The sequence below is a fragment of the Chlamydotis macqueenii genome, chromosome 19 (genome assembly GCF_036417535.1).
Source record: "Chlamydotis macqueenii isolate bChlMac1 chromosome 19, bChlMac1.mat, whole genome shotgun sequence".
Lineage (NCBI taxonomy): Eukaryota > Metazoa > Chordata > Aves > Otidiformes > Otididae > Chlamydotis > Chlamydotis macqueenii.
The window spans coordinates 4,503,454-4,519,283 of record NC_141574.1 but is presented as its reverse complement, the minus strand read 5'-3'; the positions used below and the strand labels follow the sequence as shown (position 1 = coordinate 4,519,283).

The 15,830-nt window shown below is 37.7% G+C and overlaps 1 protein-coding gene across 1 annotated transcript in view; it reads left to right on the top strand.

Moving 5' to 3' along the window:
• The window catches only part of ULK2 (unc-51 like autophagy activating kinase 2), a 40,663-nt gene that overhangs the window by 8,171 nt on the left and 16,662 nt on the right, over positions 1 to 15,830 (top strand). Inside the window, exons 4-14 of the mRNA XM_086763116.1 lie at positions 4,580 to 4,612; positions 4,990 to 5,026; positions 6,514 to 6,687; positions 7,786 to 7,859; positions 8,900 to 9,001; positions 9,356 to 9,414; positions 9,733 to 9,815; positions 13,274 to 13,324; positions 13,639 to 13,727; positions 14,449 to 14,620; positions 15,543 to 15,603. Of these exons, the coding sequence (XP_086619242.1) occupies positions 4,580 to 4,612; positions 4,990 to 5,026; positions 6,514 to 6,687; positions 7,786 to 7,859; positions 8,900 to 9,001; positions 9,356 to 9,414; positions 9,733 to 9,815; positions 13,274 to 13,324; positions 13,639 to 13,727; positions 14,449 to 14,620; positions 15,543 to 15,603 (935 nt within the window). The remainder of the gene's footprint in view (positions 1 to 4,579; positions 4,613 to 4,989; positions 5,027 to 6,513; positions 6,688 to 7,785; positions 7,860 to 8,899; positions 9,002 to 9,355; positions 9,415 to 9,732; positions 9,816 to 13,273; positions 13,325 to 13,638; positions 13,728 to 14,448; positions 14,621 to 15,542; positions 15,604 to 15,830) is intronic.

The window sequence follows — 15,830 nt, the reverse complement described above, 5'->3', positions numbered from 1 at the left end:
TTGTATTTCAAAACCATTTCAGAAGATGTTCAAGCACGCGAGCCTGTTAAATGTTTGGTATGCTGTGAAGAGGTTTGCCTTGCCTTTGTGTTGAGCAGCAGGCCGGTCTCTTTCACTGCCTCCCATCTATATTAGTTAAGTACAGCATTTCTCATAACAAAACGAGTGATACGGCTATTGTGGCACATTTCTCCGGGGCTGATTGCTCTTTTATGTGAATAATTGGCAGCACGCACACTATTTGAACGCTACAGGCACGTGTCAACTGACATTTAGGCTCAGACTTAGCATTTAGTCGGAACTAGCAAAACGTTCAGCCCTTTAGACGTGATAGGAGCTGAACATGTTAGAAGCTGCTGCTGTGGCGCACTCGCAAAGCAAAACAGGAGTATGTGATACAGTGAGAAACAGCCTTACAGAGATCTGGGCCAGTCCTTTTTCACTAAATCAGCAGAATTTTACCAAATGTATTTAATGCTCAGAAAAAACATGAGGAGTGTATTCCTGGACAAAAAAAAATAGAAGCAAATATAGCACAAATTAACATATCAGAAAATTAATCAGATAACAGCAGTGCACAAGCTGTCAGGTTAACTCTCATGCTCTTGGGAGTCCAGTCATACACTGCAGCTAAACAGAATATGTAAACTTGGAGCAAAAACGTAGTGGCTGTTTCTTTGCCACAGTTTCTGCTTCGGCAGCTCGCTAAGAGCTCCTTGCAGACTTTCAGCTTGCTCTAAAGGAGGACTTCCTAACCAAAAAGGAATCTAGAGTATGTTTCTGCCAACACGCTGGAGTTCTAGCAACAGCTGTCAGAAGTAACCGTGGATGTTTTGACTTCTTTTCCAATTAATGTCTTTTAAATGGAACTACTGCGCCGAGCCTGTGATTTGGGCAGGAACTTCACATCCCCCGAGACAACTGTTGGAAGTCTGGGATTAAAACACAGCAAGTTTTGGCAAATATGTTGCCTCTTAGTCTCTTTCTAGTAGGTTTATCTGTTAGCTTTCTGAATTGTAAAATGGTTTTCTACTAGCCTTTGCTATCTTTTACTTAAACTTGCAAGTAAAACCTAGGTTCAGAATAAGAAGGAGCCAAAGTCGGGTTTTTGTCAGGAAAACTTCAAGCTACAAAGCACGGCATGCTGGGCAAAACCGCTCTGTAATTGTTGCAACACAAGATACATTTGTTTTGCTTGATTATTTTTCTAGGTAGACGTGTAGACCGGGACAACTCCACCTGCAGTAATGTTCTGATCTGCAAGTCAATGTAAATTTTTGAAAGGTTTGTTATCTGTTTCATGAAGCAGCTTAAAGTAGCTTGCTAGGTCAGCTTTATTCCTGAATGTTAGATCTGAAACATGCTGGTTTACAAACCTTTTCCTTTTTGAGCGCTTTGCTCACGTAAACAGAAATCACAGGTCTAGAGGATGATCATAAGGATAGCTTTATTTTCCAGCAAAATAATGAAGAAGGGAAAAATGCATCTACAGATTTGACTTGAGTTTTCTGATTGTGTTCCCAAAATGGAGATCACATTCCCAGTCAGGCTGGCCAAGAACTGTAAAGCAAAATGTGAGCAACTGCGAAGGGATGAATGACTTGAGCTGTTTTCAGCTAAAGCTGGCGCTGGTGGGATATTGAAAAGTGTTTGGTTATGTGTTAAAGTTGGGATGAGATGTGGCTGTACCAGTACTGTGCAAAATAATTACTTCTGCCATACAAATTAGAGAGGACTTTTGACCAGTCTGGGAAAAATCTCTTTATGAAACCTCTAATCTCCTCTGCTGGCTTAATAAGAAAGGATTATCTAAGCTACAACAAGGAAACACACTTTCCTTCTTACTATAACTTTAACCCAGTGACTTGTTTGATTATTTTAAATCAAGGACATCAGTCAAAAAAAAAGATGAGTAACGCTGTTTGAGAGAAATCTAGTGTAGTCAGTAGGAATGGCTTTCTGTAAACAGGTGAGGGCTAGTACAACAGGACAAACCATCAGCTCTGTGTTTCTGAAGGGAGCAGTTTGATTTGAAAGGACTTTGTTTCCAAGGGAATCCAGAGAACACATTATCTTAGCTCTGTGATGAATAAATGTCTGTCATGAGCTGAGCATTACATACTGCCATAAGCTGCTGTTTTTGTACAGAGTGCGTTGTGTAGCGGAGACACTGACGCTGTGGAACATCTATTTCTGATTCATGGGATTGCTATGTTCGGGTGGAAATCCACTAGCTGAGCTCCTTTCTTGTCACTGGAGAACAGACGGTTTCCATGCTGCTTAGCTGTCTTACTCTTTTACACAGCACAGCTGTGCTTTAAGTGAAGTGATCTTCAGTTGGCAGAATTTTCAGTTTGATAAGTTGAGATCTTAGAGTTGCTCTTTGGGATCCTTGGGGTTCCTGAAAGGAAGTCAGTTTCTATCTTGGAAGACGCTGTTGTAAAGGAACAATGTAGAAAGAAACAACATTTATCATTATATATCTCCAGTAACTTACAGAGCAAGTAATTACTTATCTATTTTTGCTTTAATGTATGCACTTAAGTTTTGAGGCATTTATAAGATTGCAAATTATGGTTCACGTTGGCCACAGCTGTTACAGAAACATTGAACAATTGGGACTTCCTGAAATGTGATCTACTGCTGCTTTAATATTCTGTACTGCTTGGAGTTTGCCTTTCATTCCCAACAGATTTGACTAATGTTCCTAGAAACTTGCTTTCTTTGAAGCTAATTTCCAAATGTAAACAAATCTGTAATGTGCTTGATGTTCTGAGCTGGGAAGAGCCTCAAATGCATTTCTCTAAGGCAGAGGAGGGTGACTAAACTAAATGCTTCCAGAAAGTGAAGCAGCCTAATGCAGTCTGGAATTAACCTTTAAACGTCCAGTTTGTCTCGAACTGTGCTTACTACAGTTACCTGCCATGGATATCTGTGTCTGAGATGAGTTGGTGGACGTCGGCTCTAACGGGTTGTACCACCCCTGTGCTCTGTGCTGTGTTTGCTGTTTAGGATAGTTGGTTTCCCTACCCTGGGCCCATGGGCCCATTTTTACTTTATTTTTCTTTTTTAAAGCTTCCTAGCCTGGCCTGTTAGCGAGCCCTTGAAAATGGCAGTTCTTGCCAGTATGGTGAAATTGAACATGTGCTGAAGTTTTAATACAAGCACTGGGAAAGGTGGCTAAGTTCACAGCTTTTGTTTTGCCATGCAGTGTCCCTTTTGACTTTCCTTTGTCACGGGTTAGCAGAATACAGTCAGACTGTCTGCGGTTCCAGCTGGGGCACATGCCTGACCTTGTCTGGTGTGCCATCTCACTCTTTTCCAACTGTCTTAAAAACATATTTTTCCACAAACTATCAACCTTTGTTGAAGTTTATTTTTAAAGTGGAAGGGAGATAACATACCAGGTAACTAAAAACATTATCCTGTTTATTGTATACTTACCTTACCTTTCCTTCTAGTTGTCTTTGTGTTCTTTCCTTTCAGTCTTAGTCAGCGCAGAGGGGGAAAAAAAGCTTTTACTTTATAAAAGATCTCTGAGTGTCTTCAACTCTGTAGGCAGAACAGAACTAGTTTATGCAGGAGACTTTGTGCAAAACAATGTTGATTGCTGGCATAGACAGGTAGGCTCTTTCTTTCCTCACACAAAATAAATATTTGTAAAAAAGAAGAATGTTATTGCTACAGTTGGGTTTAAGCACAGATGTTTTTACTGCATTTTTGTGGCGTGTGTAGATAATTTACAGTAGAAGTTAGCTAATCTGTCTTTCAGTAACTTTTACCCAGTTCCAAGAGAGGGAACTGAGGTTGCAAATAGGTCAAAGGAGGTCAGCGCTCTGGAAAATCTCAACAGGGCTGCCATGCCAAATCTCACCTTTGCCGTAACGTGTCTAGGTCCATGGCAGGGATATGCTCCTCGCTAAGGGAGCTACTTTACAGAAGTATGTGAATTAATATCCTAGAAAATAGCATTTGGGAATCTGATTATTCCAGACAGGTAACTGCTCTGTGATTTCTGTCTGACCTTCGGCTTGTCAGATGCAGAACCAAGGTTTGTTTTACCCAGAAGCAGGGAACATAGCTTTGGAATTCCTCCGTAGAAAGCTGGTTGTCATAGCCAAATTGTCTCGCTTACAGTTTGTTATTCTGTCCGGTATATTTGTGACTAAATATTACTGTCCCGTTACCGACTGATCGCAGTGATGCCTGCTAGCAAAAGTTTACTTATTTGGAAGGGTTCTTGGTACAGAGGCTGTGTTGGCAGAGCAGCCCAAGGCAGCTGAAAGCTAAGGGAGCGATGTACAGTGGAAATGGATATTGCTTACCGTGTGATGTCTTTCAAATGATAGCTTTAGTCTTCAGGATATTGCCTGGTGATTTTTTTACGTATACTAATGCTTTTGAAAATGTGAAATATTTAATATGGGGAATGTACATATTTGCTACCCTCTAAAACAGTGACTTCAGCGTAAGGTGTCTCAGTTGACTGACAAATCTCAAGTTACACTTGGTTAATGCAGGTTCTGAAGGCTTTGTCTTGTTGCATTCTTAAATGGGATTTGTTCTCCTTCTCTTTTAGGAAATGCCCAATTCTGTCTTTTTGGTAATGGAGGTATGTGGTAACATATGTATTTCTTTCTGGCTGATTTTAAAGATGCTTTTTAGGAAAAGCTCCTTCTTTGCACCGCTGCAAAATAACCATGAATTGTTAAAGCCAGCAGTTATTTAAACTAGATTATTAATTTCTTATGCACTACTAAATTTATCAGCAGTGTTTGGTCCATAAATTATTCAGTTTCATTTTATGATACTGTAAGCATTGATGAAGTGTTACACCTCAGATTATTAATTATAAGTAATTGACAAAACGATTGTAAGGCAAAGAACTGGAAAGGATCTTCTAATTTTTGTGAAAAGATTACAAAGTAAAAATGATATAGCAAGTATTTCAGTGCTTGAATTTTGAATAAAAATCTTTCTTTTTAACAGTACTGCAATGGTGGGGATTTGGCAGATTACTTACAAGGTAATTGACTACTGATTTTCCTTATTAAGAAGCTATTGCATTACGTGTCTATATTCTGTATTCCTGTAATCTATCAGTGTTTCTCTGAGATTTTTTTTTTTTTATTTGTGGTTTAAACATTTTTCTGTTCATGGCATATCTGTAATTCCACAATGCATGTTCACTCTGGTGTGATTTTAGAATACCTTCTTTCTAAGAGTCATTGAATTCACCCAGAATCCGTTTAGTGGTGTATGCTGTCAGCAGCAGAGTGCTGTTTGTTGTGCGTCTGTATGCCACCCTGGGAACTTGGAAACTAAATTTTGAGGCTGCAGGAAGACATTAGTTTTTGCAGTTGTTTAAAAATATTTGCCAGTGTTTCTAAATGCCACTCATAATTGAAAATAAAACTGACAAAACAGCAATGAAGGTGAATAAAATAATGTACAAACAGAAAATGCTTTTTGCCACTGCTTTCAAAACAGTTAAATGTAACATTCCTTTATTTGTAACTGAGGGAGAAGATGGAGCTAACCATTAAAATGAAAAATGTGTAGTTTTCTTTTGGGGGGCTGTTCCCAGTATTTTGATTCCACCTGCTTTCTTTTCTAAGATGTCAGCTTAAAAAAATACTGAATTGCTTATATAATGATGCTTTCTACAAAGAGGCCGTTCTGACCTAGGGGAGATTTTACCCTTCAACGTGGCTCTGCCCAAAGTGAAGACAGAAGTTAGAGAATCATGACAAATGGGTTCTTATTATAAACAAAATTTTGAGCAGAGATGTTAATCTTTATATTTTTCTTGATGAAAATATTCTTCTCCTTGCCTTTGTAGCTCAGTATGTTGAAGGAATCTTTTTGTGAAGAGCTATTGTTATGGTAACTGTGTATATTAAAAGCCTAATTCACTTCCCATTAAAATCTTTGGAAAAACTCTGACAGTATAATCCAGCTCTTGCGTTCAGTACTTTTTCAGACTGCAGAATGAGATAATACCTTCTGAAGAGACTTTTGAAAGTATATCTTATTTTTTCCCTTCAAAATAAATTTTATCATGGATGAAACTTTTGAGCAGAGTGGTTATCTGCGTCCCCATAGCGATATTTTTAAAGAATAGGTTTTACAGCTTCAGGTTGTAACGTGATTGTAGATGCATTTAATATTCTAAACCTTGAAGTTCTTTTATTTTCTCTGCTCCTTTGTCTTTTCAATGAGTTTAGGATTTAATGGTGATTGAGAAGTTTTACAATTATTATGCTACTGAGTTGAATAAATGACTGTAAAACCAGATAATTCAGAGCACTGTAGCTAGTGTAAAACTATGGAGATGTACGTGTTGTTGAGAGTGTATACATTTGTAGAAAATTACTGGAGATTGGATTGTTCTGAATGTAATTCACTGTGACTTGATTGTTTTCATTGTTGATCACTGTCAAGTTTATTGCTTTTTCCCCCCCAAAAAATTATATTTATTTTCTCATCTGCTAACTTGTGTGTTATTTCCAGCTAAAGGAACTCTTAGTGAAGATACCATCCGAGTGTTCCTCCAGCAGATTGCAGCAGCCATGCGTATTCTGCACAGTAAAGGAATCATTCATAGGGATCTTAAACCACAGAATATTTTGTTGTCTTACGCCAGTCGTAGGAAGTCAAGTGTCAGCGGCATACGCATCAAAATAGGTAAATATGCTTTTCTCTGATCTAAAGGTAAAATCATCACTGTTGGATTGTTTCCCTCATCAGGAGCGTCTTTGTAGTTGAAGCGCAGAGGGTGTACTGGATATGGTGTGTATTGAATTGATGCAAATCAGACAGTAAGTCTAGAATGATGAGGTTTATACTGTACTGCAGATTCTCCTTATGAAAAACCTTGAGTCATAAAGACCTTTTTTATTAAATCTGTGGGGAAAAGAAACCTATTTAGCTGATGTTTCTAGTATTAAACTATTTTAATTAGACATAAATCTGTAACCTTTGAAACTTTGAGTAGCCTTTAGCCCATTTCAAAACTGTGTGCATGTGAGACTCCAGTCACAGTTCCAGCTGTTTGGGTTTTTTTTTTTCTGTGATGGACCCTCCTAAGAGTTATTTCAGAAGTTTAGAAATGTAGGTTATGACCTATTTTGGCATTGAAACTGGGGAGAGATGTCAACTATTCAGGATACTACCAAACTCCTCTTCAGAGGACACTTCAGGAGTTTTAGTCTGTCATTGTTGTCTGTTAAGCGTCCATTTAGAAATACCTTGTTTTTAACAAGTTTCTTTTCTATGCTTTTGCTCAGCTGAAATCTGAGATCTGTTCCAACTCATTCCATCTTCTAAACAGCACAGAGGAGACAAAAGTTCTTCTCTTGCTGTCCCTACTTGATAGTTTCAGATGCTTTTGCCTACGTGGAAAATTCAAACATCTGAAACTTCTACCTGATGTGATTTCACTGAAGCAGATTGTATATTCATCACTCTTAATGAACCATTTATATTTAGCCACTGACTTTAATCCTTTCCTGCTGACGCCAGACAGCACGCTCTGCAGCTGGGGAGATGGCTGAGCAGCAGTTTATGCAAATGATGTCACTGCTGTTTCTTGGCTTATTATTTGGAACATAATACATTATTCTTTCAGTGTAACATAGATTTTTACTATTTGATGTAGTTGGCTGTATGTTATACGTGTCTTTTTCTCTCTAACTGGTAATTGTAGCAGATTTCAGTAAGAGATAATTTCTAGACTTTGAAAATTATCTTTCTTTTCATTGACAAATGTGTTTCTTTACATAGCTGACTTTGGTTTTGCTCGTTATCTGCATAGCAACATGATGGCTGCAACTCTGTGTGGTTCCCCTATGTATATGGTAAGTGACAGTATATTTCAGTTTATGTTGCTTATCTCAAACATTCTCCTGCCAGAACAAAATAATTTACTACTTGCAGATTGGCAAGTGCCTAATGTTGCTTCAGAAGTATTAGGGGCAGCATGCAGCTCACCTTTCTTTAGTTTTACTAGCTCCTTTTTTTTTTCCTTGAGATTTGGAGATCATGATTGTCAAGATCAGGGAGACATTAAACATTTGTTAGCACTACAGGGAGGAAAAATCCTAGAAAATTAAAAGACAATACATCTTAGCATTAATTTTTTGGCAAAGTATTTTCATTCCCACTTACATGTTTTGTTTTTGTTTTGTTTTGTTTTTCTTGAAATAGGGCATTATACCCTTCCCAGTTTCTAAGAAAATAAAAAGTGATCAAATATAGGCTAGAAGAGCTTTACACTAGTAGTTTTAAAAAAAAAAAAAAACCAACTTGATGTTTTCATTCTATTTATTTAATGTATTCTCTCACATGAGATATTTAGTTTGTGTTTTTTTTGTTTGTTTGGGTTTTTTTAAACTATTTGGAGGTAATTGCTGTTAATTCTTACTACGTAGTGTAGTAGTCAACTGAGCACTGAACTGTTGGATTTTGGCACCACCACTACTATACTGTATGGTCATGGCAAGATCATTTTGCTTTCTCTTGTCTTGTTTTTGTCCATGTAAAATGGTGATGATGATATTCCTTATAAAATGCTTGGCTGTTTATCCACAAGGAGAACTGCATAAACCAAGCAAGTAACGCTTACCCCTTATTCCCATACGTGCCGAGCACCGGATGCTTTCAGAACATCAACGTTTCTAGTTTTCTGTGTTTTCAAAATGTAGCTTTCATTTTAGATAGAACTGTTAGCTTTCAAGTCATGTGATGGAGATTAAAATGTTAACATTGTTTTAAAATATTTACTCTTCACAATCAAGTGGTCTGTGTTAGTACTGCTCTGACAGAAGAACTGTAGAATTTGTATTGCTCTGGCTTTGCTTTTTTGTTTTCCCTTCTGAGATTTTGCTGTTCTTTCCAGGCCCCTGAAGTGATTATGTCTCAACACTACGATGCTAAAGCAGACCTGTGGAGCATAGGAACTGTGATTTATCAGTGTCTTGTGGGAAAACCACCTTTTCAGGTAACATTTTATTTCCTTTTCCCTCTTTTTAGTCTCACGGAAATTCCTAGGGCTTTTTCTTTCAGTCATGAAAACAGAAGTAAGTACTGATTCTGAGTGTAGTGTCGATGCTTCAAAGGCCAGATCACTTGAGGATGACAAGGAGAAGTTGCTCATACTTAGTCTATGAGATCAGTGTGTTCAATCCAGAGGAAATATATGAGGATACTCAGTACTGAAGTCACTGCTCTGCTTGGGGTTCTGTCCTTTAATGCCCATATGCAAAAGCCTCCTTTTTGTGTATGTGTGCATAGGTACGAAAGCTATTTTCTCCATGAAACTGAGCTTTAATTAATGTACATTTTTATTTGACAGGCCAATAGTCCTCAAGATTTGAGAATGTTTTATGAAAAGAACAGGAATTTGATTCCTAGGTATGTCACCATGGCCTTTCCTGTCACTTACATTTGTTGGTTGAACACTTTTTCATCTTTGGGAATGCCTGGGATTCATAAAAATATTTGGTGGTGCTATCTTTACAAGGATGTAGTATGATACCAGCAACTCATGTTGCATCTTGCCTTCATTGTACCTTGCGGAGTTGAAGGTGCCGTGTAGTGAGGCCACAGAGCATGTACAGTGAAGGCCTAGGGACATGGCAGAATGCTGACTTCCTGAAATTTAATGTGCTGTGCATTATTTAGCGGCACGCATGAAACTTAATGCATGTTTTACTTCCTCTCTGTGTGCAGTATTCCTAGGGAAACATCAGCTTATCTGGCTGACCTGCTGTTGGGTTTGCTTCAGAGAAACCAAAAAGACAGAATGGACTTTGGTATGTAAATTTTCCTTTTGCTGTCTTGACTTTCCTTGTTAGTTGTATTCATGTGACCAGAATAACTGTCTTGACCTTTTGTCTACAGCCAATTACAGGAAAAATGGAGTATTTTATTCTTCTCGGTTCTCATACGGAAGGCAGAGTAGCCAAAATAAATCATTAGGTAACTACTGTCAGTCAGTATAAAGTGATGCATGTAATTTATGACTTTGTTGTTCAGTAGTGAAATTCTTTCAATTGTGGCCTTCCCCCCCGCCCCCCCACTGTGTTAACTGATACAACTTAGATTTCATGTCATAGTCTTCTGTTACTTTAACTGGTGTTTGGGCTTCAGACTGGGAGCAGACATCCCCAATCTCCATGTGGTGCTGGTTGCAGAATTTAACACAGTGCTGGAAGAACCCACTTCAGAAGGAAAGTTGCTTTAAATGGTTTTCTCCTTGATACTTTCTCTTGCAGACTGCAAATATTGTAGCAGTATTAATGGGGGTACAAACTGTGTAGGTTGGATTGGACCTTGAAAGCTATATATTTGTATATCTGAGGGCAGCGAGACATGATGTTACATCAAAATTGTTTATATTTGCAAACATGAAATCCTAGTATTGTGCTTAGATATTGCTAGCTGTAGAGACTTCTTTATTTTAGTGGAGTATTTTCACTGGGGTTTTTTAAGCCCAAAAGTAATAGGAACAACAGTTTGTATTTCGTTAAGTCCTAAAATTTTAAAATTTTTAGGCTGTGCAGTGCCTGAAGCTTGCGCACTGTTATGCATTACTGCAGTGTCTGTCTAGGACTGCATTTTGAATTAGTTGGGAAGTTAAGCCTAGTACAAACTAGGTGGATACCCCCTTAAAAAAAAAAGTGAACTTGTTTGGCTCCAGTTTACTGCTGTTTGGCTTTTTCTCTTTAGCTGGAGACCTTTGGTTGCAGAACATTGTTCTAACTTCTTAAGATTTCAAGGCCTCAGATTGGTGCTATTGAATCCTTCAGAATGGCTACAACTGTTGCCTCTTCAAAATTAGTCAGGAGTGCAGTTTAGATTTGTGTGTGCTTTGTACCTGCTGGGTTGTCTGTTACTCACTTCACTCTCAAAAAAGCCCTTTTATTGCTGAGGTTTTCGTTACATATTACTGCAGAAGTAGTAATGTTTGGGTTTTTTTCTCCTTTTTTTTTTTTAAAAATGCAAACTCGGGCAGCATTTTTAAAAGACCACCACTGAAAAGTTAAATCTTGATTAGTTCCCCTTAGCTGCATTGTGTATGTCACCTTATTCATGCTGGTTGTTTAAATTTTATAGCGCTATTTGTTATTGCAGTTTTATCACAGCTACCAGGAAATGTTAATTTTAAACTTTTAGTTAATTAAAGCTAACTTACCTAAATACTATTATCTTTTTTTTTTGTTATTACTTTATACCAATAGCAATGTGCTTTATACTGAGATTGTTTTAGCAAGAAGGTGGTTGGCCCATCTAGTTTAATCTATGGAATGGTGAGAAAGAGCCTAAACCTTAAAGCCTCCTCAGGCTCTTTGCAGATAAGACGCAGTTCTTTCCTTACCGTAAGCTATTAGCTATTGCGATGCTGAGATCTCAGGGAGAGTTGCAGCCAAAAGTCAGACATGCTCAGTTTTTGTTTCTGCTTATGAAACTTCACCATTGCTCTTTAGTTATGCATGCAAGCTTGGTTTTGGTGCAGTGCTGAAATACACAAATTGAGTCATTCATCACATGTGGTCCTTGCATATTTGTGATAAGCAGACTATATTTGTTAGGCTGTGCAGACAGGAGGATTCAAAAGGCTTAAGCTCAAGACTCTCCTAAATACTTTTTTTTCTTTTCCTTTTCAGTTCCTGCTATGTTTTGCCTCAGGAAATATCAAATTTTTTTTTTTTTTTTAGCAATTTGGAATTTAAACCATCCATACTAGCATAATTAAAGTGTTGCTCATCTGAGAACCAGGCATGGGTTTTTGTTTGTGCACGTGACTGACGTAACTCGATTTAACTGCTATACATAAAAACTTAAGTAGAAGTTAGATCTGGAAAAAATACATCATAATTGGGTAAAATGTCCCGAATTATAGTGTCAGTATTGAGAGGTCAATATATAAATCTGTATGTGTAGAAGTGTTAATACATCACAAACATGGACTTTGAGTAATTGATTCCACTTTGCGCTTTAGGTGTGCTGATTCCTACAGTTTCTTCAAACATGGGAAATGCACTGTATCGTTTGTGGTAGTGGGAGAAGGCATTTTTGCTTAGAAAGAAAAATGGAAAGCAGAATGGTAGTGATGAAATTAATGTTTTCCTTGGCTGAGCCACTTCAAGGGCCTCAAAGGGGCTGCTCTGGAATGTGCTTAGCAAAGGGAGTGTATAACTGAGCCCAGTTGCCTGTTGTTAAAGTAAAAATAGCATTGGAAATCTTGTTGATCTTCCAGTAATATAAAGAAGAACAGCAGGTGTTGTACAAAAGCTCAAGAACACCTGACTGTCGTGTTAGAGTTAATCATTACATTATTGTTCTTGCGTTACAGCCAGCCTCCTTCTGTATCAGGTCGTGGAAGAAAGTGTTGTTGAAGGAAGAGGAGATACTGCAGGCCTCAGATTCTTTCATTCTTTTTTCTTTTTTTTTCCTTGTTATTTGCTTAGGTCTGATAAACAGCATTGCTTTTCCTCAACTGTTAGAACATTAAAGTTCACAAAGCTCAGCAGCTAGCTTCTACCAACCCTCAATTTCCCCTAGCTAGCCTAAGGTTGGTTCTTGTAGAATGAAACTTTCTCTGTAAACTGCTAGCCAAGTGGTTATGCTAAGTCAATTAAATACATCTCAGCATGTCCGTTTAGAATAAAAACAAAATATTCCTATTGTGACAGTAACAAGTTAACTGAGAAAATTGTTAAAGAAATCGTGTTTAATTCTGCTTAGGCAGAATGTGAACTGGCTGCTTAGGTTGTGTTCTGCTGGTGGGAAGGAGAGTGGCTGCTGCTTTGTTGTGATTTTTGGCCACCTAAGAAGTCGCATTAATGGGTTCAAAAATAAGCATCACTCCTTGGGAAAGGCAGAAGTGCAGCAGTGCTCATCATTTTGAAGAGAGATTAAAACTGAGTTAGTACCATATTGAACATAGAGAACAAAATTTTATGGTGAGTATAGGAAGGCTTCTTGTGTGCATGATCCTTAAGTGCAGTCATAAAATGTCCTCCAGCAATTCAGTCTGATTTGCCTTGCTGGCTGTTGTTTGAAGTTATTCAATTGATTTTTGTTTCCTTTCCAAGTGCTATAGCAAAATACAACATAGAAGACTTTAATCTTTTATAAGCTCTTCACCCTCTGGCTCTGAAACACTGATTCTGGGAAGGCAACCATTTATCACCATCTACAATATAGTCTGTAAATTCTATGTCATTTGTACATTTGCTCACCATGGTTGTTGTTTCTTGTTCTATAGAAGCATTTTTCAACCACCCTTTCCTGGATCAGATTTCAACAGTGAAAAAATGTAAGTAGTTTTCTTTTTCCATTTACTTGTGCAAATGATGAATGTTGGGAGCTGGAATGGAGGATCTGCCAAATATCACGCTAAGTGTTTATGAGGCATTTTCCTGAGTCTAACTTTTTGTTGTGCCCTATTGTGAGGCTGTGTCTAATCCTTTTTTGTATTATGCTAGACTGAAATGTGATAATTACTTACTAGTTCCTTTGACATTTCAACTGAACTTACTCTTGTGTGTTTAAGGATGTGCTGTGCTTATCAATTCAGCCTTTCAAAATCTTAGTCCCTTTTTGTTTTTTTCCTGGGTTTTCCTCTTTTAGCTTGTCCTGTGCCAGTGCCCACTTACGCAGGCTCAGTCTCTGGCAGTTCCTGTGGTAGCTCTCCTTCATGCCGTTTTGCTTCTCCTCCAGTAAGTTCTCTGTTATACAGAACAATCTCTAGAAAATATTTTCTGTAATGTTTAGCCAAGAGTTAGGTGAATTTTAGATCTTTCAGTTCTTGAACAGTGTAAACTGTCACGTTTAAGAGCACAGAGCAAGAAATACCTCTGTCTTTTGCTAGAAGAATGGGATTAACGTTTTGGTTTTTCCTTGCTCCTTGTGTTGTACTTTGTAGGTTTTTTTGTTGTTCTTCTTTAAAGAAAAAAGTACATATACATATCAAATACTAGAGTAGTACATCTTTAGATACGCTAATACGGTTTGACACATAATGAATGTTACAGATAATTTTTTGAATTGGCCTTTTTGGCTGAGGCTCCTTATACTGATACAAGCTGGTGACTTCAATTCTATGTGGTATTTGAAAGAGGTGCATCTGTATCATCAGGAATGATTGAATAAATTGCAATCGTTTAAATTCACGGCCTATTTAACACAGAACTGTCTAAATTGACACTACAGAGTTGTCCAATATTTTAAACTTCCAAATTCAAATTCATTTTATATTTATAAATACTTAAGGAAAAAAAAAAAACTGCCCAAGCTTTCTTTTTTTTTGGGGGGGGGGGTCAAAGCTAGTGTTGATTCTTACTTCAGAAACTTCGTAGTTAAAAGAGCAATTTCACATTCTGAATCACTTCTTTATATACAGAGGATTTTTTACTTTCTTTTTTCCACCCGCCCCTCCAGTCTCTGCCAGACATGCAGCATATTCAAGAAGAAAATTTGTCTTCCCCTCCACTGGGTCCTCCTAACTATCTTCAAGTCTCTAAAGACTCTGCCAGTACCAGTAGCAAGAACTCCTCTTGTGACACAGATGACTTTGTTCTTGTCCCGCACAATATCTCTTCAGACCACTCATGTAAGAACCTTCCTTATTTTTACACTTTAAAAGAATTTCCACTCGTAACATACCTTTATGTCATGTTACTCTTTGACTCTCTTTTCTCTAAACATGTCTCGATTCAGATTGGAACTAATTTATTTAGTTTGATTACTCTTTGAAGGGAGACTGTTTGGTATACCTGCATGCCCGTCTGGGACCTTCAATTGAGTAGCCAGATATGCCAAAGATACCACGGTGATTTAAAGTAATGGAAAATATTGAGGCTTGGCAGTAGAAGTTGTCAGTTGCAAACAACTGCTGATAATAAGCCCAAGGATCCTCTTAGTGGAGGCAGGCACATTGTTACTTCCAAACTAATTAAGTGTTTGTAGACGATGCTGTAGAGCTTTATGTAATAAGTGTAGGTAAAACCATAAAAACATTTAACATGAAAGGTAAGGCATCAGACTGGGCTTATGCAGTAGAAAGACTTGGATGTTGCACGTTGCCATTTTATGACCTCTTCCAATTGCCTGAGTTGCCATTAGGAAGCCAGTCAGCTGATTTCTATACAATGCCACCAACTCATGTTAAATATTTGACTAAATCAGTGCCTTGATCTCTGAAGGGTTTCTGTTATTCATTATTATAAATTTCCTAATGCTGATACCTTGTATTCTTAAGCAATGTATCTTATTTCAAAATTATTATAATTAGTATAGCAAAAAAAAATCCAACACAAAAACCTTTCAAAGAACTACCTTCCCCAGTTATATTTTTGTTATTGGCCACATTTGAGGTATTGTCATGCACAAAACAATTTGTGGGAAAACCTATACGTTCATAGAAATTTGTCAGAAGTTGTTATTTCTGCAACAGTAATATTGGAGAGATGGGGTTTTTTTCAAGATTTTGCTTCATGACGTGGATTTTCAATGTGTTCCTCTGCTTACTGTAGATGATATGCCATTGGGAGCAGCTGGCAGGCGGGCTTCGAGCGAGTTCTTGATGTGTGGAGGGTAGGTGTGCTGAGCTTTATCCAAAAGAAGTCTCATGTTCTAAAATTGATACTGCAGCTGTAGAAGGGGTTGCTGGGGTTTTTTGCAGGGGTGGGTTTACATAGCTGTGTGTGGACTTAAAGATTAGTATTCCAAGTTGATTTTAATAAGAATATGTAAACAGCTTGAGTTCAGAAAGTTTTGCTGCAAAGTAGATAGTTTCTCTGATGTGAAGATCTGTCTTTTGA